This window comes from Mirounga leonina, unplaced genomic scaffold (genome assembly GCF_011800145.1).
Source record: "Mirounga leonina isolate KUSES-001 unplaced genomic scaffold, KU_Mleo_1.0 Mir_199, whole genome shotgun sequence".
Taxonomy (NCBI): Eukaryota; Metazoa; Chordata; class Mammalia; order Carnivora; family Phocidae; genus Mirounga; species Mirounga leonina.
Window position 1 is genome coordinate 2,157,835 of NW_023270498.1, and position 22,118 is coordinate 2,179,952.

At 57.3% G+C, this 22,118-nt stretch overlaps 1 protein-coding gene and 1 long non-coding RNA gene across 2 annotated transcripts in view; both read right to left on the reverse strand.

Annotated features, from left to right (window-relative positions):
- Positions 1-16,866, reverse strand: part of LOC118024516 (polycystic kidney disease protein 1-like 1) — a 39,662-nt gene extending 22,796 nt beyond the window's left edge. The window contains exons 1-10 of the mRNA XM_035026462.1: positions 16,452-16,866; positions 15,514-15,632; positions 12,091-12,201; positions 7,311-7,434; positions 6,507-6,590; positions 5,580-5,752; positions 4,502-4,736; positions 3,759-3,863; positions 3,336-3,494; positions 1,742-1,876 (exon numbers count right to left, since the gene is read on the reverse strand). Of these exons, the coding sequence (XP_034882353.1) occupies positions 1,742-1,876; positions 3,336-3,494; positions 3,759-3,863; positions 4,502-4,736; positions 5,580-5,752; positions 6,507-6,590; positions 7,311-7,434; positions 12,091-12,201; positions 15,514-15,632; positions 16,452-16,829 (1,623 nt within the window). The 5' untranslated portion in view covers positions 16,830-16,866. The remainder of the gene's footprint in view (positions 1-1,741; positions 1,877-3,335; positions 3,495-3,758; positions 3,864-4,501; positions 4,737-5,579; positions 5,753-6,506; positions 6,591-7,310; positions 7,435-12,090; positions 12,202-15,513; positions 15,633-16,451) is intronic.
- A 2,529-nt stretch (positions 16,867-19,395) lies between these two features.
- On the reverse strand, positions 19,396-21,761 carry LOC118024520. Its single transcript, XR_004683128.1, has 4 exons — positions 21,658-21,761; positions 21,524-21,569; positions 21,092-21,138; positions 19,396-20,455 (listed from the first exon to the last, which is right to left on the reverse strand). It is a non-coding gene; the product is annotated as an uncharacterized LOC118024520 (long non-coding RNA).
- Positions 21,762-22,118: the final 357 nt, after the last annotated feature.

The following is a 22,118-nucleotide window of genomic DNA, read 5'->3' on the forward strand; positions in this document are numbered from 1 at the left end:
CCCCTCCCTCCTCCATCTCAAGTTGCCCCCCCCCCCGCCGTCTCTCCTGCTTCCTCCCTGTCCTCCACCCTAGCTGCTGGCAGCCACACTGTCCCAGGGGCTGGTTCTCTCACCCTCTTCATGTCCCCAGCACCCAGCAAGCGCTCAGTAAAATAAACCACTTAAGAAGAAAAGGCAGTTAAGTTTAGTTCAGGTGAAGTTTTGTGGTCTGGTTGTTGTAACAGGCTGGGCACCTGGCCTAGGAGCCTGGGGTTGTACCCTGGGCCCAGGGTGTATGTGTGTGTATCTAACTCACCTGCACGACAGGTCAGCGGCCTGTTGTCCCAGGCCCCCGCGGGCCCCCATTTCCCTCGCTCCTAGCCCCGGCCCTGCACCTGAGGCCCCCCTACAAATACTCTGGCACACATTTCACCATTATTTACTCCTTAAGTGGAATCACACCCCACCAGCGGTCCACCATCTGGACCAAGCAAGTGTGATCACCCTTCCCTGCACACCCCTAATTTCTGAACGGTTCAGATTCCATTACTTAATTTGGACACAATTTATTCATGATATTCTGTGTTTTCTTAACAAAAAAAAAAGCATTCTTCGCATTGCTACGTGGTATAATAATGACCAGTTTAGTACATAAGTTCCACATACACGTAATGTCTAAGCCCGTGGTACCTCACCAGGCACACACACGTGCCAGGAGCTTCCGGAGCTGGAGCTCGGGTAACAGCCCCACGGTTGGGACAGTGGGTTCGGGAGAGGTGCAGCCGGGCTTGAAGGCAGGTCTCCAACTCCTGGGTCAGCTTTTCCTGCCCTGATTTGCGCAGTCTGTCCCACTGAGCATAAGGCCAGCAGGGTTTGGAGATCTGTGCTTGGTTCGCCGTGAGCTGCCTGAGCCTGGGACTCTGACAGCCAGACCCCCTCATCAGACCAGCTAGTCTGGACCCTCCCCCTGCCCTGACGACAGTCCAGCTGCGGGGGCAGGACAGGGGCTGCCGGGCTGGTGCAAGCTCTTCCCCCTGGGGGCCAGGTCAGAATCACCTGCACCCCAGAATCTGGCCAGCATCCCATGTGGGGCTCTGGCCCTCCTGATTCTGGGTGACAACAGCCCGCCAGACTGGGCCAGCCCTGGACTGAGACCTGACCCCCCCGGGTGGGAGCCAGGCTTCCCGAGAACCCTACGCACGTGCTTTCTTCTGCAGCCCACTGAGGCACGATTCCACGTGGGGGGTAAACAGCACTCAAGTGGGTTTCAGGTATTCGTAGGGGGGTTTTCAGGTGCAAGGCCAGAGTTGGGAACAAGGGAAGTGGGGTCTGTCACTGGAGTTAGCACCCCGCTCCTCTCTCCGAGGAAGAACCTCCCTCCTCCCCCCACCCCGGCACCTGCCGCGCTTGGTTGTGATCATCAGGGCGGGAATTACTAGAGAGCCAGGCGCCATTCCTGGTGTGCAGAGCCTGCTCCGTGGGTGGTGACAGCTCCTTGCATGAGTCGTAAGGACGAGTGCTCCGGGAAGGGGTGCAGCAGAGCACGTGTGGAGTGCGCCTGGGCTCCCGTGTTCACGGGCACTCCTCACTCTAGAACCACCTTCACCCCTGATCTAAAACCACTCCGGGATGCAGGATGCCGGGGCCTCTAGGCGGCACCTCACTTTGAGAGCTCGTGTCTCCGTGGAGAAAGGGCTCACTGCACAGAACACGGACCGTGCTGGTCTGTCGGGAGATAACTCGACCCGGGGAGCCCTCTTACCCCTGCCGTGCAGATGCCAGCCAGAGAGCGACGCAGCAGGAAGGAGCAGGATGCCCTCGTGCTCGGGATGCCAATGAGGCAGATGAACTTCAGCGTCAGGAGGAACGAGAGGGTCCCCTGGAGCCAGGTCACCCTCTGAGACAGAAGGACAGGGCAGGTCAGTGTGTCCCACCAGCTACGGCAGGCGCACAGACCCAGGCACGCTAGACCGCACTCACTGTCGCCCCACGGCGCCCCCTCGACAGGACCGCCCCTGCCCACACCGCGAGAAGATCACGTAGAGAGTGGGTACCGCCCCTTCCTGAGGCCTGGGCGCAGCCCTCCGTGACCCTGGGACAAGGCGGGCACAGAGACGGGCAGAGCCGGCCACCGGCCCGTGGTTCCCTGAACCAGCAGGGGGGGGCGGTGCCCATGGCCAGCTGGACTCCAGCTGGAGGAGGGCCGAGGAGCGCGGACGCGCCGTGACAGGCAGACCTGGAGCCCGCTGTCCGTCCCAGAGAGCGGCCCCCCGACTGCGGTGAAGCAGAGCGTCCATCTCCCTCCCTCCGGGAGCCTCCAGCCCTTTAACCAAGTCAGTACAACGCAGGTCATAGTGGAAGCTGGTAAGCGCCATGAGGATGCAGTGACAGTTAACGGAGACAGGAAGGCCGGGAGGGGGTGCTCTGTGCCAGCAACCTGCACGTGAAGCTCAACCTCGGGGCCCCATCGTGCATGGACCCCCTCCAGCCTGGAGGCCAGTCAGCACCCGGCTCACAGAATAACTCATTCTTTTTTTTTTTTTTTTAAGATTTTCTTTATTTGATAAAGAGACAGAGAGACAGAGGGAGCATGAGTGGAGAAAGGGAGAAGCAGGCTTCCCACTGAGCAGGGAGCCCAATGCGGGGCTCGATCCCAGGACCCCGGGATCATGACCTGAGCTGAAGGCAGACCCACCGAGCCACCCGGGCGCTCCAGAAAAACCCATCCTTCTAGGTGGTTCTAGGAGGGCCCAGCCCGGGGGCATGAGCCCATCTGGGGCCCTGGGAGCCCTCACTGGGTGGAAAAGGGAGCTCCAGAAACCGCGGCGTGGGGGAGGTGGGCTCTGAGGCTGCAGGACAAGGAAGCGGACCATGGGGGCTCTGCCCACCTACATCCACGTCTGCCGGCAGGACCCGCCTGGGCTCGCCCGCCCTGGTGTGCACTGGCTGGCTCTGCTCCTCTCATGGAGCCCCCTCCCCTACTCTGATGGCCCAACCCCCACGTGAAGCCCCACCGCCCCGTGGCTCACACCGCTTACCTCTGGACGTGCAGAAGGAGGACAGAGGACAGACCTGACGTGCCTAAGTCTGCTGGTGCCTCCTTTCCGCCACCTCAACACCTGCTCCTTCCCCCACTCAGGGTCACAGGGAGTCACTGGAGCAACTCCGTGCTCTGAGTCCCCACGCAGACCAGGGCGCCCCAGCCCACAGCGTGGATTCCAGCCCTTCCCTGTCCCGCTCACCCTCATCCTCGAGCTCCGAGCATTTCCCTCAATATGGAACAAATGCCTTGTCTGGAACCTTCTAGAACGTGTGTGACCTCTTCCTCTGGACAGCGTCACAGGGCATGGACCCACCTGGACGCCCTGCTGTACCTGATTCCACGAGGCCGCCACAGTGAGATCCATAGATCCTCGGAAGCGTCCTCTGTGGAAGTGGTCGGTCACCTCCCCAGCGAGCGTCGCCAGGTGGCTGGAGGCTGCGTGGCAGGCGAGGCCGGCTCCCACTACGGCGAGCTGCAGCAGGGAAGAGAAAGGAGCCTCAGGGGGCGCCGGGGGAGGGGCCCACCGTGGCCCCCGAGCGGCTCAGGGTGCAACGTCGGTGTGAGAGCAGGAAGTGGACGCTGATCTCACGCTATTTGTCGTGAACACGACGGGGGGAGACCTCACGACGGGTGGAATCAGCCAGGACATAAGCAGTCTCCCACCAGAAATAGGTTCATTTCCAGGTAAGGGCTTCACTGTTCCTGCTTTGCCCACGGAAACGACAGGAGCGCCTACCTCCAGCCAGGTCCCTGGTTTGCAACAGTAGCTGCAGAAACCCTCCTCGGCCAGGCTGCAGAGTTGCAAGCAGAGGTGAGTCAGGCTGAGCAGCAGGAGGGCCAGCTGGTAGGGGGAACGCCAACAGAGCAGAGCAAACAGAAAGTCGGACAGGACCGTGCCAGGGGTGAGGGACGCGGGTGAGCTCTCCGCGGGCCCTATACCCGAGCAGACCCCGAGCGTGACCTGGCAGGGTCCTCCCCTCCCATCCTCACCCAGCTCCAGAGATGAGTTTTCTCATACTTGTGAAATATATATATATATTATCAGCTCCTTGGCCACATACAGCCTTCGAAGCTCCTGTATCAGGAATTTCTTGAAGCTCTGCTTATGCTTATCTCTGCCTGCATGAGTTGTGCGTTCCTGCTCGCCTGCATTCATTCACTCAGAGCGCCAGCCGCGAGAGGATGCTTAGTAAGGGTCGGAGCTAAACCCGTCCCAGTCCCCAGGCAGGTCAGTCCTGCTGAGCTCCCTCCCCTGGACCCTTCCGGTTAACACTTTGGAGCTAATAAAGCCTCTTTCGGGACGCTGCTCTGTCCCTCTGGGGAGCAGTGCTGGGGCGGGCCAACGTTCATGTCAAACCAAGAAAGACTGATGGTACTGAGTGCCGGGCTCTGCGACCCTGCGGGTCCGGGTGGAGGTGGGGAGCAGGCCGCAGGTGGAGCCCCGGGATCCACGTGCAGGGGAGAGGCAGGAGGACCCACCTCGGGAAGCGTGGGGCTGGACCACAGGGCCGAGTCACTGCGGAAGACAGCCAGCGACTCCACCAATGGGGAGAAGGCCAGGCCCCCTGCAGGGAGAAGCTCGGCGCGAAGGGACACGCTGGACAGGAGTCGAGTGGGAGGGTTATAGAGAGCGAAGTGCACAGACACGGTTCTGGTGCTGCGGTCGATCCACCTGCTGGCCCGGAGGCTGCTCAGGGCTGCGTGGGCTGCCGGCCTGCAAAGTGGTGCACGTCGGGGCAAAGCCTGCATGGAGCCCTCCGCCCCCAGCCTCGCGCCCTGGGCCCGAGGCCACCCAGGTTCCTGGGGCTGGACAGACACACTTGTGCGTGTCCCCGCTCCTTGCCCGGGACCCTGAGGCAGGGACGTTCCAGGGGAGGGAGGCCCTCCATCTCTCACGGGCACAACTCGGAGAGAGGTGACCATCTCTCTCTGCAAGGCCTCTAGAATCTTCTTTTATCTTTTCTGCTGTGGACTTACTCTGGTGTTGGGAAGAAGCTAACTTTGACCTGTCTGTGTTTGGTAACAATGAAAGAATCTCCCTTCTGTGTTGTTGCATCACTCAGAGGCACCCATCACCTGCCACAGGGCCCCCTGTCACCCTCAGACAGTCCTCCCCCATGCAGGTCATGTGCTGCCATGGCTGCCAGAGGGTCGGGCCACCAACCGTGGACCGTGGCTGCAACTCGGAGGCTCATCTGCACAACGCCGGACCGAGGTGGGGCTGCCTCCTTCGCAGAGCATGTGAGGACCATGAGGCCCCGTGAGCATCCTACTCAGCACAGAGCCAGCGAGGACAAGTGTCCATTAGGCTCCCTGACCTCCAGGCCTCTGGCAAATTCTAGAGGAATGTTCGGCTTGTTCCTTATGCTCAGAGACTGAAGCCCTCCATTGGCATTCATCTTCTGACATGGCCTCCTGCCCTGGGCCTCACTCCTGTCATTCTGCAGTGAGAACACACCTGCCCTTGACTCAGGATGGGCGTGCCGTGGCATCCAGCTGCCGTGAGGAGCCATGGACGGGCAGGCCCGGGCAGAGCCGACCTCTGAATCCCACTGACCTTGTGCTGCCCAGGCTGAGCACCCAGGGCTCCCTGGCCCCACAGCCTCTGGGGCCACTCGGGGCCACTCTTTGGATGGCGGGATCTGCTGCAGAGGGGGTGTCAGGGCCTCCGACTTTGGGGCCATGTGGAGGAGGAGAGTCTTCGGAAAGTGCTGAAGGTGTGCTGGGAAGCTGGAGGAGAAACCACCAGTCGGAGGAGAATCAGACGCTTGCTTCAAAGTTAGCCCTGTGGCCTGGGGTGTCCAAGGCTGGCCACACACGGCCCCTCCTCCCTCAAAGCCCCCTTGTCGTCCCTGGGCTCTAGCCGAGCCCGAAGGATCAGGGCTCCACCACGCGGAGGCTGGCACCTGAGCCGTGCACCCGTCCGGGCTTGGACATCAGAAGGGCTCCGTCTCAGGAGGACACGGGTGAGCTGCACGCCCTCGAGCAGCCCCTCCCAACCAGGAGAAGATGCGAGAATCTTGGTTGGGAGTATTTTCGGTGTTTTAGAGAGAGATGTCCTGGCTTCCCACAGCATGCCAGGACCAGCAGAGGGCGTGGGGAAGGTTTGGCTGTCCCGGACCGCGGCCACTGACGATTTCAAGTCACAGCCAGGCTCCCAGAGAGGGTTCCTGGTCCGTGGCCTTTCTGCCCGACGTCTCCAAGACTTTTCTAACTCTAACTGTATATTACAGAGAACAAACTGGTGGTCGCCAGAGGGCAGGTGGGCCAGGGGATGGGGGAAACAGGTGAGGGGGATTCAGGAGTGCACCTGTCATGATGAGCAGCAGGGGACGTATAGAATGGCTGCATCGGTATATCATACACCTGAAATTCCTAAATGGTATATTCGCTCTACTTCAATAAAATAAATACATAAATAAGGAGCGATGCTTGGGAGAAAACGCACACACACAAAGAAATAACCAGGAGGAGAGCGGCTTACCTCGCACACGCCGCCAGAAGGATCTCTCAGCTGCTGGATGACCGGAGTGCCCAGCAGGTAGCACTTCCCACCAAGGGCTCCAGGCTGGAGGACGAAGGGAAACGCAAGACCGTTGGACAGACCGCGAAGCTGGAACACGCCGCGTGCCATATTCTTAGACGTCAGAGGCACGGAGCAGTGTCCCAAAGAGGCTTTATTCATATTCTATGCAATGCTCTTCACTGGTAATTTTTTTCTCAGAATTTGGGGAAAGGCTTGCCTCTTTCTGGAAGCCTCCTGGATGCTCCCCCCCGTCCCTCGGTGCCCTGTGTCCCTGTGTCACGGCATTTTGCTCACTGATCTAGCCATCCCCATTGGCCCACAAGCTCACGTGGACCCGCCATGCCCTGCGTCCAGTCCGGCCTGGCACCTGCTGGTGTCCGGGGGTGCGTGTGTGGCTAAGGTGGGTGTGCTGACATGGAGGAGCAATGGGATGCACCACCAGCCACTGGCCTTCAACCTAGCGGTCATCCAAGGGTACACACGGGGGGGGGGCCTGAGCGGCGCAGTCGGTCGAGCATCCAGCTCTTAGCTTCAGCTCAGGTTGTGATCTCAGGGTGGTGAGATCGAGCCGCGTCGCGCTCTGAGCCTCCCCCTCTGTGCCTCCCCTGCTTGTGCTCTGTCTCTCTAAAATAAATAAATAAATCTTTAAAAAGAGAGAGAGAGAGTGTGCAGAGTGTTGCAGGTCAAGCATCTTGGCTCCCTCGCCCCACCGTGACGCACTGCCCTGCTATGAGTCCGAGTGGACAGCAGACGGAAGCCCACCTGAGCGCCTGGCGGGCCGGCTGTGGAGGCGCCTCCCCCGTGCAGGCCGTCCAGCAGCGTGGTCAGACTCCAGCCCCACCAGTCACCCACACTTCTCAGGCCGCCGGAGACACTCCCAGCACCCCTGAGCACAAGAGCAGAAACAAAAAGTGATTTTTCTCCAACACGAATTGGTAGTAACTGCAGGAATGGAAGCAAAGTCGTGCGCAGTCGCAGGTACAGCGTGAGTCCGGAGCCCACTTTGCTCCTCGGTGGGAGGCGGGGAGAGGGCCCTGCGATCAAGCACCTGTCGCTTGGTCGCCTGTCCCCCCGACAGCTTTCCTCGTGTGGGATGTGGAGAGGCCAGTGCAAGTGAGCACGGGGTGGGGAGCAGAGGTGGGGGGAGCTGGGGCCCGCGGGGAGAGGCACGGTCCTGTCAACCCCGCTGCCTGCAGGCACGGCATTGCCCGTCCTCTCCCCAGCCAGAAGCCACCCCAGCTGCGAGCCTGCCACCCGAGACGGCTCGAGCCTTCAGCAAATTGGCGCAGACCCAGCGCAGGACTGCTCGTAGCTGCAGGTCAACAAACGTTGGTCTGGGTTCTTTCCAGTTAATTTGTATTACTCTTATCGGATATCTGCTTCACCTTCCAACAAGGGACTGATTTAAGGGAGCCCTGAAATCATTGCAGACGGACACGACTGATCATTTCCGCTCGCTCAGACGGAGCCAAGCTGCACACCAGAGCGTCAGGAGCTCCAAGCTGCTCAGCTGGACGGAAAAGGGAAAAGGTAAATTTCTTTAGAGAGCAAAATACTTCTCACCTACCCCTAAAACCCTTCCTTCCACGTGGCCTCGTGGGAGGGACCCATGGAAAGGCAAGGATGGTGTGGGGCTAACGTCCCCACGGCAGAGGCCAGTGGGCGTCCGGCGGCTCCTACAGCCGGGTGTCCCTCCATGAGAAGGGGAGACCAGAACGCTTCTCGGGAGAAGTGATATTGTGGGAAAGCGATGAGAAGTTAGGAAAAGATCGAAACTCCAGTCATCCAAGGACACAATTTTCATCATCCTGCCTCGTCCAGCCGCCAAATCTAGACCCCCCGAAGAACACAGTGATGATGAGCTCTTCAAACACCTTTCTGGTTTCATTAAACAGACGTGAGCGCAAGGTTGGGCCATCACGCGGCCGGGGCCCAGCCCTGAGCGGCCAGAATCGGCCGCCACCCGCCGCCCCGGCTCCGCGCCCACGGCGGTAGCGTGGAGCGGACCGTGGCGGGAGTGCTGACAGCACGGGGAGAGGCAGGCAGGTGTGACAGGCGGGTGCTGTCGCTCCCCAGAACCCATGTTACACTTACCACTGCACCTGGAGAGGGGTTGGCGCAGATACTATGTTGCTGATTGGGGCAGATTTTAGAGACACCTAGGAAGTGCTTTAAACCCTGACAGTCATGACAGAAACTGGACAGTATAAAAGGGAACGAAATCAAAGAGGAAGAAGTGTCCTGTTAGTGACATGTTAGCGATGTCACTAGTGCATAGATTAATAGAGAAAAGCAAATGATCTCAATCAACATTGGCATGGGCTATAAGTATGTTCAAACACGTCCGTGGAGCGTGGAAGTAAGTCTGGTGAGCTAACTTATCTTACTGCTTCTATCTCCTTCTCCTTACGGACTCACTCACACATGACTTCCGCCTTTCATTGGTTTGTCCATTTTTAGAGCCTAATCCAAGCAGACCCTTCGTACGGTGTTGGTTATACGCTGCACACTGAGCGAAGCCCTGGTTGAACCACAATTTGGAGGGAATAATATCACTTTCTGATGGTCGCTCTTCAGTGGGATGACGTTAAGGAAACAAAGTCTTCAAGAAAAACCTGGATGTGGGGGCGCCTGGGGGGGCTCAGTCAGTTGAGCGTCTGACTCTTGGTTTCGGCTCAGGCCATGATCTCAGGCTCCTGAGATCGAGCCCCACATAGGGCTCTGCGCTCAGCACAGAGTTTGCTTGTCCCTCTCCCTCTGCTTCTCCCCTACCCCCGAGCTCTCTCTAAAATAAATAAATAAAATTTTTAAGGAAAAAAAAAAAAAGAAAGACCTGGATGTGACCAGAGATAGCTGTCTCACGCCCAGATTGTGCACAACTCACGCCTTGTTCTCGACACAGGCAGAGAGCAGGGAGTGAGCCAAACCATCCAAGAATGTTCTCGCTCCATATTAACTAGAACTATTAAATAAAACAGGCCTACAGAGCTTGCGAAACATTGCAAAACTAAAGTCAGTAGTTATATCCCATTTATGGCTCTTGGACAGAGTGACTATTTCATTTATTGGTGCTTTATTCGGTGGTTTGTTTCTGTTTTACTTGGACTTTCATGAAGACTTGATTGAGTCCAGAAAGACTTCAAAGAAAACTTGAATATGACGGAATCCAATATCGTGATCATTTTTTTGGTGAAGACCTAAGAAATCAAGCAGCGCAACTGCCTCACTTTGCAGATGGGGATACTCAGCCCAGAGTCGGAGGACTTGCCCGAGTCATCTGCTAACTGAACGAAGTGGAACGAAGCCAGGTCCCTGAATTAGACTGGATCCAACTGTGCTTTCGTTCTTCCTGGAAGCTGGCAAACTCTAAACCCTAAGATGCTGTTGGAGTTTCAGGATCAGGCACCGGGGGACGGTGGGGGAGAGGGTCCAGCTTGAATATCCCAGTACAAACCCGGACACACAGATGCCCCTGCCTGGGGGCCAGAGGTAACAGGATTTTGCATTTTGCATCGTAGTAGGAGATACGGGTCCAAGCACACCCAGGGGGCCAGCCTCTGAGCCATGAATCCCAAGCCTATCAATGGCTCTGTGCGGGACACGTCTCACAAATATTATTTCAGCTGCGATATTTCTGATTTGGGTACCAAGAGGCAAGAATTCGTATGAGAAATATGTCAAGTAGTGCTGACTTACGAAATATGAGATCAAAACTAAACGACGAAAGCCAGAAATAGCTCAGGTTTTCCTTTCTGTTTCGAGAGAGGACGACCCACATGGTCACTTTGCTTTGCGCATGGCGCCTCCTGCTGGCACAAACTGTGCCTACGTGGGGGGTTGGAGAGCTGACGAGTTGGTCGTTCATGGAAAGAACAGCCGTTTCTGCAAAGGGGGAGGCAGTTTCACGGCTAGAATGCTCACCGGTGAGCAGGTGCATTACTGTGTTCTGCAGAGAGTCCAGACTCATGAACCACTTCACTAGTGGCTTCTGACCCTACATTTGTTCGCCCGTCACCTGGGTGGGTATTAATCACCAGCTCTCTCACGGAAGAGAAAAAGAAATACGCCCTTAACTAATAGATAAAATTCAATAGATTTGCCAGCCACCCACCTCTGCCCCCCAAAAGCAACAAAAATAAAGTACATCAAATTGAATTACTTAGTCAAGGACAACATAGTCATAGAAAAAAAAGCAGGAATGTATTTTAAAATATTCTCCAGAGATATGCCTGGGTGGCTCAGTTGGTTAAGCGTCTGCCTTCGGCTCAGGTCATGATCTCGGGGTCCTGGGATCGAGTCCTGCATCGGGCTCCCTGCTTAGCGGAGAGCCTGTTTCTCCCTCTCCCTCTGCCCCTACCCCCTGCTCATGTTCTCTCTCTCAGAATAATAAATAAAATCCTTAAAAAACAAAATAAAATAAAATATTCTCCAAGGAAAGAGAAAGTAAATCTTAGAACACTGTATTTTACTTCTGCCATAGTAAAGAATCAATATGAGTTCATATCATGCACTTCAGAACTCAAAGCTGAACTTCTTTCAAACAACTATCAGACTGAATATTTTTGGCAGGTGGAAACAAAGTCACTTAAAAACAACTGTCAAAAAAAAAAAAAAAAAAAAAAGAATGCCACACAAAGAAAGTATCCACCTTGATATAGTTCCTGTTCCGATTTCAGAAATGCTGAAACATGGAGAAAATTCTGGCACGACAAAATGCTGTCCGTGGTTGCCTCTGGGTGGTACCGTTACTGAGATTTTTCTGCTTTCTATTTTTCAGTTCTTCCATGCTTACCTACAATGAACATCTACTACTTTTATTTATTTACAGATTTTATTTATGTATTTGACAGAGAGAGAGACAGAGAGAGAGAGCACAAGTAGGCAGTGGCAGAGGGAGAAGGAGACTCCCCCGCTGAACAGGGAGCCCGAAGCAGGACTCGACCCAGGACCCCGAGATCATGACCTGAGCCGAAGGCAGACGCTCAACCGACTGAGCCACCCAGGCATCCCAACATCTATTGTGTTTAAAAGTAGGAAGAGACTAATGAGCACTTGAGAAGTGGCAGAGAGCTCAAGGGGAATTACCACCGTTGGAAATCATGTGCCATTTCTTGCAAATTGCCATAGTCTTTGGTCGAGGAACTCAGACAGCCTCCACCAAAAAACCACCCCAATAACCTGTTTTAGTGTCTTGGTGCCCAGACCTTAACGTGCCTCAAAATATCATTTCTCTATTAATCAAAATGAGATGCTCTGATCGTGCCCAAAGTCTGCAAAAAGAGGCCTCCTGTTAACAGTGGGGCAAACAATGTCCGAGTCAATTCGACCACTTTTTCCATGTTTCCTATGTGTGATGGTGGTGACCATCTAGTCCTCTCCATCAGGACATTCTACTTCTGCAAAACGGAGGCCCAGAGAAGGTGCTTCGCCACCGTCCCGAAACCCTGGTCTATGGGTCCCCCCGTCAGCGTATGCTGGCCACGAGCAGACCACTCCTAGTGCGGTGGTCGGGGGTCTAGAGAAGGTGGACAAAACATCCTACCTTGTAAACTCATTCCGGATGGCTTGATTGAGAGAATATTCATCCTGGGAGCATCTCCCACAAAGTATAAATACATGCAGAAGCAGCATGAGGGTGTACATGCAGATGTCTCTACAAGAAACACATTTTAAAATTAGCATCTACACCAACCCTGGGTGTCTAGACCCGGCAAAACAGTTTTGGGAACTGGGCTTCTAAATCCTTTTTTGTATAAGGTGTGAAGTGTGTGCTGAGGTTCATTTTTCCTGCACACCTGACATCCAGTTTTCCTAGCACCATTTTTAAAATCCATCCTCCAATGAGAAGGGCCTTGCCCCGTCAAAAAATTAACTGAGCACATTTGTGCCGACCTCTCACCAATATTGGGGTCTTGGTCACCGTGGCTTGGCTTTGTAGGGAGACTTAAAGTCGGGTAGAATCAGTCCTCTGGCTTTGTTGTTCTTTTTCCAGAATTGTTTTTGTTATTCTAGCTCCTTTCCATATAAATTTTAGAATCAGCTCGCCAATATCTATAGAAAAGCTTGTGGGACTTCGGCTGGGACTGAATCTATAGATCGAGTTGGAAGGAATGGACACCTTAACACGAGTGTCCCAACAGACATGACGTGTCCCTCCATTTCTCTAGGTTTTCTCTGATTTTGTTCATTAGTGTCTTGTCGTTTTCGGCCTATCAGTTCTGCACGTTTTCTTAGATTTATTTAGAATATTCGAGATTTTCTGCATAGACTATTCATGTTTTCTTGCAAGAGGCTGTTGTATTTCTTCTTTTCAAACTTGTAAACGCTGTGTTTCTTGGTCTTGCCTCCGGCACCAGCTGGGCCTTCCCATGTGAGATTTAACCAGAGTTGGGGGGACGGGAGCTCCTCACCTTGTTTCTGATTTTTAAAAAGCACACACTGTCTCAGCGGCAAGTGTGAGGTTAGGTGTAGGGTTTTCACAGATACCCTTTATTAGTTTAGGGAAGTTCTCTTCTATTCCTAGCTCGCTGAGATTTTTTTTCTTTTCCGTGAATGGATGTCAAATTTTGTCAAATGGTTTCTTCTCCATCTGCTGAGATGATCATATGGGTTTTTTCTTTTTAAGATTTTATTTATTTATTTGATAGAGAGAGACACAGCGAGAGAGGGGACACAAGCAGGGGGAGTGGAGAGGGAGAAGCAGGCTTCCCACGGAGCAGGGAGCCCGATGTGAGGCTTGATCCAGGACCCTGGGATCACGACCTGAGCCGAAGGCAGATGCTTAACGACTGAGCCACCCAGGCGCCCCCATATGGTTTTTCTTACTAGTCTGGTACTACCGTGGATTCAATTCACTATTTCCTTCTTGTGTCTCTTTTACCCCAGAGGCAGCACCTCCATCCCTAGTTGGTCTCTGTGGCTTATTTATTGAGAAAACTGGTTCTATTGCTACCTCTCCCTCTCTCTGTGTCCTGCTTCCTAGGGACACAGTGTGTGCTCTCTTGTCAACACGCTGGCAGAAAAATGTGCTCAGATAAAGACCAGGCTATTTGGGGTAGGTTACGTCCTAGGTGATGTGTTTTCTGTCAGGAGACACATAATATCTGGTTCTTCCTCTCTCCCTTTTTTTTTTTTTTTTAAGATTTTACTTATTTATTTGTCAGAGAGAGAGAGCACAAGCTGGGTGAGCAACAAACAGAGGGAGAAGCAGGCTCCCCACTGAGCAGGGAGCCCGACGCGGGGCTCGATCCAGGGACCCTGAGATCATGACCTGAGCCAAAGGTAGACGCTCAAACAACTGAGCCACCCAGGTGCCCCCTTTTATTTTTTTTTTAAGTAGGCTGCACCACATCCAGGGTGGAGCCCAACGCAGGGCTTGAACTCACAACCCTGAGATCAAGATTCGGACGCTCAACCGACTGAGCCCCCCAGGTGCTTCAATGTTTAGGCTGTTTCTATTACAAGGGGTCCCGCATCGCCTGCCTTGCACCTGGGTCTTCTCGGGTTCTGCTGAGGGGCTCCCTGCAGCAGGGATGCTGGGAGGAGGTATGTGCATCTGTGACATGCAAAGGACTTCCCGGTCCCCACGGGTGGGACCAGCCTGCATTCACACCAGCACCACGTGATGTCACGTGTTCACAAGCTCACCAGCCGCTGCACGTGGTCTCACTTCCAGACTTTTGTACTTTAAATTTGTGATCTCTCATCGTAAGTGCAAGTGACATTTGCATTTCTTTTCTCTGTGAAGTGTCGGCTTCCTGAGCCCAGTTTTGTTCTAAAGAGGCAGTTGGTCTTCTTCATTTTTCTGGAACCTCTCTGTATTTTAAGATTAAGCCTTTGTCTGCTACAGATATTTTCCTTCATCCCTCACTGCTTTTTTACATAACTTATGGCATCATTCGTCACACGAGATTTTTATTCTTCAAGTTACATGTCTCCAAATTTGTTTTCTCTTCTAGTTCCTGGATTTTAAGTCACAGGAGGTTTTCCCCGCGCACAGGTCATACATTGACACACACGTTCTTCTGGGACGTGTATGGTTTTGTTTTCACGTTTAAATCTTTATTCGTGTGGAATGAACTTGCGTACCTTGTGACAAAAGCATTTGGTCGTTCGTTTTTTTACACTACCCTCACAACCATTCACTTATTCCTCATTAAAAACTCCATCTTCTCCCCAACGCGCTGAGATAACGCCTCCGTCACAGACTTGTGCGCCGTGGCATTTGCATTCGGGTCTGGTCCTGGATTTCCGATCCCGGCCCACGGGGCCGTCTTCGTCCGTTCACAGAGCCACACTCTTTAGGAGAGGCCTGTGCTCTGCGGAAATGTCCTGCACAGCGAGCCCCCACTCAGTCCGCTGCCTCGGGTCTTCCCGACCGGCTCTCCGCCACTGTTCTTCCAAAGGGACTTCGTAAGTGACCAGATCCGGTAAAGAAGGGGAGCGGAAGGAAGAAAAGAAAGGTCCAGTGGCATTTGATCGGGGCTGTGTTGAAGTCAGACACGATTTTAGACGGAGCTGGAGAACACGTGATGTTCAAGAGACATCTGTGCTTCTCAGGACGCGCACGCTTCTCCTGTGGAAGTTTGGTGCATTTCCTCTCACAGTGACGCCCGCGTGTGTCTGTGGTGTTTTATTCCTTGGCCACGTTAAAGAGCCTTCTGGCAAATCCTCTACTGGCTTTCACTGTGCATATGAAGGACATTGGGCTTTGCATTTTCGTGTTTTAACCTGTTACTTTACTCAATTCTCTTCTGTCTGCTTTTCTCATTTTCATGTTTGTGGGATTTTCCAGAATTTTAGGCGCAGCATATGCAGAAGGAGCGGCTTCAGCCTCCCTCCAGACCTGCTGTCTCTGGGCCCGCTGTCCCCTTAGTGTCTCCTCCCCTGCGGCTGGGCCCCCACCTGCACACCCCGCTCCCAGGGGCCGCGGGAGCAGAGCAAGGCCCGGCCGGCCGCCACCCACCTCAGGGCCACCCTTGTCCGGGTCTCTCTTCTCATCCTCTCCCTGATGACGCTGAGCTGGGCTGCAGACGGTGGACGTGCCCAGCGCAGGCGGCGTGCTCGCTGTCGGGCGGCCAACATCTGTGGGGACGGCAGCGCTGTGAGCCGGGGAGCTCTGGCACTCCTGCCAGGCCCCGGGAGCGGTGGCGCTGTCCGTGCCTCCTGGGGCTGGGGACAGGGACGCTTCGTACGGGTCACCGACAGCAGGCCGGTGGGCAGTGGGCCATTTACGAAGTCCGCTCCTGTCACTGTCACCGACGGCGTCCCGGGGGGGCCGACAGGTCACTTAGAGGAGGGGAGTCATTAGGAGCTCACTGGCCACCTTTGGGAGGATTGGAGTCAGGTGGGAGAAGGTAGGGGTGAGGTCTGAGCATCGGGACACTGGGCTGCGTCCTCGGTCACGGCCCACCGCTGCTCACTGCACCCGAGGACACAGTGCCCGCCACAGGTCACTGCACCGAGGCAGCCATGAGCCTGTGCGTGTCCCCCCGGAGACCTTCCTCTTCCTTCCTGTCGCCCAGCCTGCCCCACACACAACCGGGACCACTGCGCTCAGGAGGAAGGAGGGAGGGAGGAGACGGAGGGAGGAAGCCGGGAAGAAGTGAAATTCTTGTGGGTCCACGGAAACGTAAATGACTTAGAAGTTTTCTAAAACCGTGGCCAAGAATCTATTTCTCATTTTGCTTCAATTATGCAAAATGAGCTCATGTACTCGATGCTCTGATTTCTCTGGGATGGGGTTAGAGGGAAGGAAACAGATGCTGTGTGTTCGCCCGTCGCGTCCCGCACACAAAGGAGCACAAGAGATGAAATCACACCCTAGACTGCAACCGAATTTGAATCCGCAGAGGAAGTGCGGATCCGGACGGGGCTGGAGCGGGGCACCGAGGGCAGCCTCACCTCCTCCATCTGGCTCGCGTGCTGCCGCGCGCGGGACCTCGCTCGCTCCGCAAGCTCAGAGTCCAGGCCCTCGGTGGCCGCGCGCAGGGACTCGGTGAAGAAGCGCGGGTCGTCTCGCCTTCTCCAGGCAAAGCCCACGGCCACGAGGCCCAGCTGGGAGGAGAGACCCGACGGTGCGTGCACGGTCGCTGCCCCACGTCCCTGCGTCCCGGTCACAATCCCACACAAGCTGGTGTCACCTGTCTGGGACTCCCGGGCCCCCCGCTCCCCAGGCTCCGTGTCCTCGACGGAAAATGGGCTTCGAGACGTCCCCCCCGTCCCGGGAGCTGTCCGCGGGCAGCACGGCTCCCACGTCCTCCTCACACTCAGTGAAAACATGAAGAAACGCGGTAACGCGTCAGGAACGCGGAGCCCCAGCCCCAGCCCCAGCCCCAGCCGCGCCTCCGCCCCCAGCCCCCAGCCCCGCCCCCGCCGCGCCTCAGCCCCAGCCCCGCCCCAGCCCCACCCCCAGCCCCGCCCCCGCCCCGCCTCCGGCCCGCTTACCGCGTCAGGAACGCGGAGCCCCAGCCCCGCCCCAGCCCCGCCTCAGCCCCAGCCCCGCCCCCCAGCTGACGTAGACTGAAGCCCGCTTACCGCGTCAGGAACGCGGAGCCCCAGCCCCAGCCCCGCCCCAGCCCCGCCCCAGCCCCGCCCCCGGCTGACGCAGACTGACGCCCGCACGCGGGCCCCCCCCCCACTCACCAGAAGCGGCTGCGAGATGAACGCGCAGCACAGCACGGACAGCGTCAGCAGGTGCAACCAGCGCACACACTGCGTCGGGCTGAACCTGCCCCCCCGAGAGAAGCCGTCAGCGCCCGCCTGCGCGCACAGGGACACCGCACCCAAGGGCCCGCGTCCTCGGGACGGCAGGCGGGGAGGCGGCCGCGGAGCCGGGCGCCCTGTGGCTCTGCCCAGCGGAGGGACTGCGGTCTGTCGCGAGGGGCGTCGGCCCCGTGAAGCCGCTGAGCGCGCGAGAGAAAGGAAAAGCCAGCCCAGCGATGCGGACAGCGCGGGGCGCGGGGGGAGCTGATTATAGTAACGACAACGAAGCTTGCGTCTGCAGAACACTGAGCAGGTGCGGGGCACCGGGCACGGACGACTGCATTAGCTCCTCCTCAAACCCTGTGACTTCTCCCATTTCACAGCTGAGCAAACTGAGTCACGGGGAGTTTGTTTTTTAAGCAACTTGCCCGCCATCAGCCATCATCGTGTGAGTCAATTCGCGCATTTGAAGAAGGGGGGGAGGGGGGAGGGGGGAGGGGTGCGTCTTGGTTTTACAGCTGCCCCTCCTGGGCCCACGGGGGCCACGCTGAACCGCCCCGGGGACGCTGGGGGCCCGAGCTGCCCGGGAACGAGACGGAGAGGCCACAGTGTGGACGGACAGAGTCCGAATCGTACCAGCACACCTGACCCCGAGCCCAGCTTCTTGGGAGCTCCGCAGCCGGGGCCCCTCCTTCCTGAGCGAGGGTCTCGCGGCCTCTCGTGACACAGGGACTCCATCCAGGCCGAGCTGCTGTCCCAGAGCCGGCCGGGCCCAGGGGCCCTTGGGGTTTGTACACGAATTCCTCACCCCCAGGGCATTGGAGGGAGAAATGAGGACCAAAGTAGCGACAGCCCATCTGGGCCCGCCTGTTGCGTTCCCAGAAATGCAGGGAGTTTTTTTACTAAGTGCTGGACTCTCCCATCCAAAGATCGGGGGACATCTGAAACCGTGAGCGCTCACCTGTATCCTAGAAACGCCGTCCCTAAGCCACAGGCCACAGAGACCATCCCGCAAACGGCCCACGCTGCGCAGCCTGACCAAGGCAACAGTGCCCGTGGCCACCGAAGCTCAGCAAGTCCTCGAAACCTGCTGCTGGGGGCTAAAGGAGAGCAGGAAGGGGTATACGTAACAGGCCTCATCACTTCTGTCCACCTGAATGCGGTCGTTAATTCTACCAGCGGGACTGGGCCGTGGGTGTGCAGACATTTGGGTGACCAGTATTCTGGGCGTGTCCATGAGGGGGTTTCTAGAGAGATGGACATGTAAGTGGCTGGACAGAGTAAAGCTGGTTGCCTGCCCACTGAGTGGGCCTCATCCAATCAGGTGAAGGCTGGTATATAACAAAAAGCCAACCCAACCTTCCAGAGTAAGAGAGAATTCCTCCTGCCTGAGGGCCTTTGAGCCGGACACCTGCCTTTTCCTGTCTTTGGACTTGAACTGAAACACTGGGGCTTCTGGGTCTCCAGCTTTCATCAGACCAGCCGGCCTCTGCGAGCGCACGAGCCAGTTTCTTGTATATATATACGCACCCCTGCACACACCCTGTGCAAGGTGTTACAGATTTGCCTTTCTGTGCAGAGCAGCTGGGTCTACACGGCAGCTACACGGCTGCGTGCGGGAACCACCACCTTCAGCCTGGATGAAAAGGGGCCTCGCTTTCTCACGTTCTCAGGGCAGAGTGCTTTTTACACTCAGCATTCTCCATCAGAATGATGCCACGTATGAGCCACAGTTTAGAGTTTTTATAGTGCATATAAAGAAGGGGGAGGGAGGAAGGGGGGTGGGGAGGAGTGTGGGGGAAAGAGAAGGGGAGGAGCAGAGAAGGGGAGGAGGACCAGGAGAAGAGCAGAGAGGAGGGGGAGGAGTGGGAAGGAGAGGGAGGAGCAGAGAGGAAAGGGAGGGGAGCTGGGAGAAGAACCAAGGAGGGCAGGAGAGGGAGGGAGGAGAGGGAGGAGCAGGGGTGGGGGGTGGGGGGAGGACTAGGAGAAGAGCAGAGAGGAGGGGGAGGGAGGAGCAAGGGGAGGGGGAGGAGAGCTCGGCCACGCAGAGGAGGAGGACCAGGTGGGTAGCAGCCGCCTCTCGCGGGCTCTGTTGGGTAAGTTCTCTGGAGTCGAGCACATAGTCAGAGGGTCCCCCCCACATTTCATGTCTCCAAGAGGAGGCCATGGAGCTCTGCTTTCTCAGGCAATTGTTCCAATAGGAAGACCCCCCAGGGCCCATCTAGAGGCAGAAGGTGATCAGCTGACGTGGACTCAGGAGCACCTGCCGGGGAGGAGGCACCGGGCAAGGGAAGGACACTTGCTGCGCGTACAAGGGGGACACCTCCCCCGAGTCCCTTTGCACTCCTCCGCTCCCTCCCGGCCGGGTGCGTGTGCTGGGCTGTCGGGTGCGGGTCTCCTTTTCCCGGGTGTGTGCCCTCCGGCACGGCAGGCTGCTGGCCCCAGGCCCCCTCCGCGCACAGAAACCAGGTATTTTATACCCCACGCCCCAGCACGTAGGGTGCTGCGTGCACCAGCCCGGCCAGACCTGGCTGCCTCCCACCACCAGTGCCACCTCGCCAACTGTGGTCCGTGGAGCAGTGTCCACAGCCGGCGCCCGAACCTGGGCGGCCTGGAGCCGGGAAGCACGCTGCTCATGCGCCCCGCAGCCCCGGGCCCCACAGCCACGTGCACCCGCCCGGCCAGGCCCCGACGGCCCCCTTGGGCAACACTGACCGGCTGCTTGGCTGCCCCCCCGGGGGCCCCGTCCCCGCTGGCTGTCCGCTGAGCTACCGCCTCGTCCGAGGCTGTCGCTAGGCACTCTACTCCGCAGCAAGTGAAGGGTCTATTCCTGACTTTTTAAAAGACGTGAGCAAACCCATGTAAGTATAGAGCAGAAATGGCCAGCACTTTGGAACAAAACTCAGGGCTGTCTCGGGTGGGCCTGGTGTCCATGTGACCAGAGCGTCCAGCCTCATCGGACCCAGCTCCCGCTGTGCGGCCCCTGTGTCTCCCAGGGGCCCAGGACACAGGAGGGGGCCCAGCATTGCACCCCCAGCCCCGACGTCACCTTGCACATGGACAGCGCTGCAGGTCCCCTTCTCCCTCGGGGCCTGCTGGCCGGGGTTAGCTCCGTAGGCCTCCTGCTCTGGGCACAGACAGCCCGCGCTCCGGCCACCTGCTGCCCCCCTGCAGGCCCTGGTGCACTGCGAGAGACTGTGACCCTGGAGGAGACAACATGGGGATGGGGTTAACACCTCAGCACCCACAGTTCTCTGTGCCGCATTGTGTCCTCCGCAGCACGGCTTGCAAGCTTTCTCAGGAGCTGGGCCAGCACCTTCACAAGCCTCAGGCTGGGGGGAAGGCTCTGGAGAGGAGGCATGGGCAGCCCTGGGACCAGCTCGTTTGCATCCGCAGAGGGTGGTGGGGCGCCCGTGGGAAATGATGGGGTGGCTGCAGCCAACAGCGGTGCCAGCTGCCCTCTGGGAGGCCGAGCAGGGGGCAGGCGGGGCTCACCGCGGAAGGGCAGAGAGGCAGCCCCACGCAGGGGAGCAGAGGGGACCGAGGCCTGGACATGCGCCTGGGGACAGCGCGCCCACGCAGGACGGGAGCTCTCAGGAGGGAGGCGGAGATTCAAAAGCACAAGGAACCATGCGTGCCCCAAACGTCCGCACCGACCAGCAACCACACCCCTTCTCGTGTGGCCTCCACTGGGACTCCGGACAGTGGGCCTCGAACCCCCTGGGGAACAGCCCCCTCTCTCTGCAGGACCTGCCCTGCTCGGGGTCTCCCCCTGGGCCTGACCAGCTGTGTCCGGGCCACGGCCGAGGGAGACACCAGAGAAACATAATTGTATTTACCTCGTGTGTCTTCTGGGCGTCTGCCGTCCTTCCCCGGGAGTGAGGGCCTGATTTAAACGGAGTCCAGGTTATGACGTTAAAGGAGGGATCTAGGGTTCTTTGGGAGAGAGCCTCCTTCAGGAAATAGCCCTCCCTGCGGCCCCACCAGGACGGGCCTCCCTGAGACCCAGGACGTGGCTGCCAGTGTGGCCTGTCCACGTGGCATCTGGGCGTGGGCTGCACGGCCCCTTTCATGCAGATGGAGTGAAGCCCTCTGTCCTGGCAGTGAACAGCAGTGAACACGGGGAGCAGGAGACCCGAGGTCTCCTTCGCAGGCTGGCCTCTTGAAGAGGACCAGCAGGGTCGGACGGGGGAGACCTCATCATCTGCTGTTGCTGTGATTTGTAAACAAACAGAAAACACCTTCCCGGCTGTTCTTAAATGCACACTTACCCTGAGCTGCCTCTGAGGGTGCTCTTCTCAGGGGCCTGCGGGCTTCCTGCAGAAGGAAGGGGGTTGTTCAGGGCGGGAATCCCGCCATGTGGGAGGACCCGGGACAGCAGGGCACACGGGCGGGCTGCCCGTACCTGGCTGAGCCTCAAGATCAGCGACAAGAGCTGAGCCCCGGGAGAAGCCAGCAGGGTGCACAGGAGACCCGTCCGGAAGGACCCGGCGGCGGCATCGGGGGCGCCGAGAGCCCACGGGAGCTGTAGGAAGGCAGCGGTCAGGGCAGCCGGAATGCGTCCGCTGTAGTCACCAAGGTCTTTAATGTGAACGTGTACCCTGTGTTTAACCAAAGCCCTGTCTCCCTGAACCCTTGGAAACAATGGAAACTCACAAGGAATCCTTTTGTTTTTCCAATATACACATCTTTCCAGATTGGATGAATGTTTTCTGCGTGCCCACTTTCTGCCAGGCACGCCTCGTGGGCCCCCGGCTGAGTCCTTGCTACAATCTGATGAGAAGGCGTCCGTAACCCCGACGCGTTGGTGAGCAGAGAAGATCAGACAAAGGTCGACCCCAGAGGGGAGGGCGAGTTCAGGTTCTC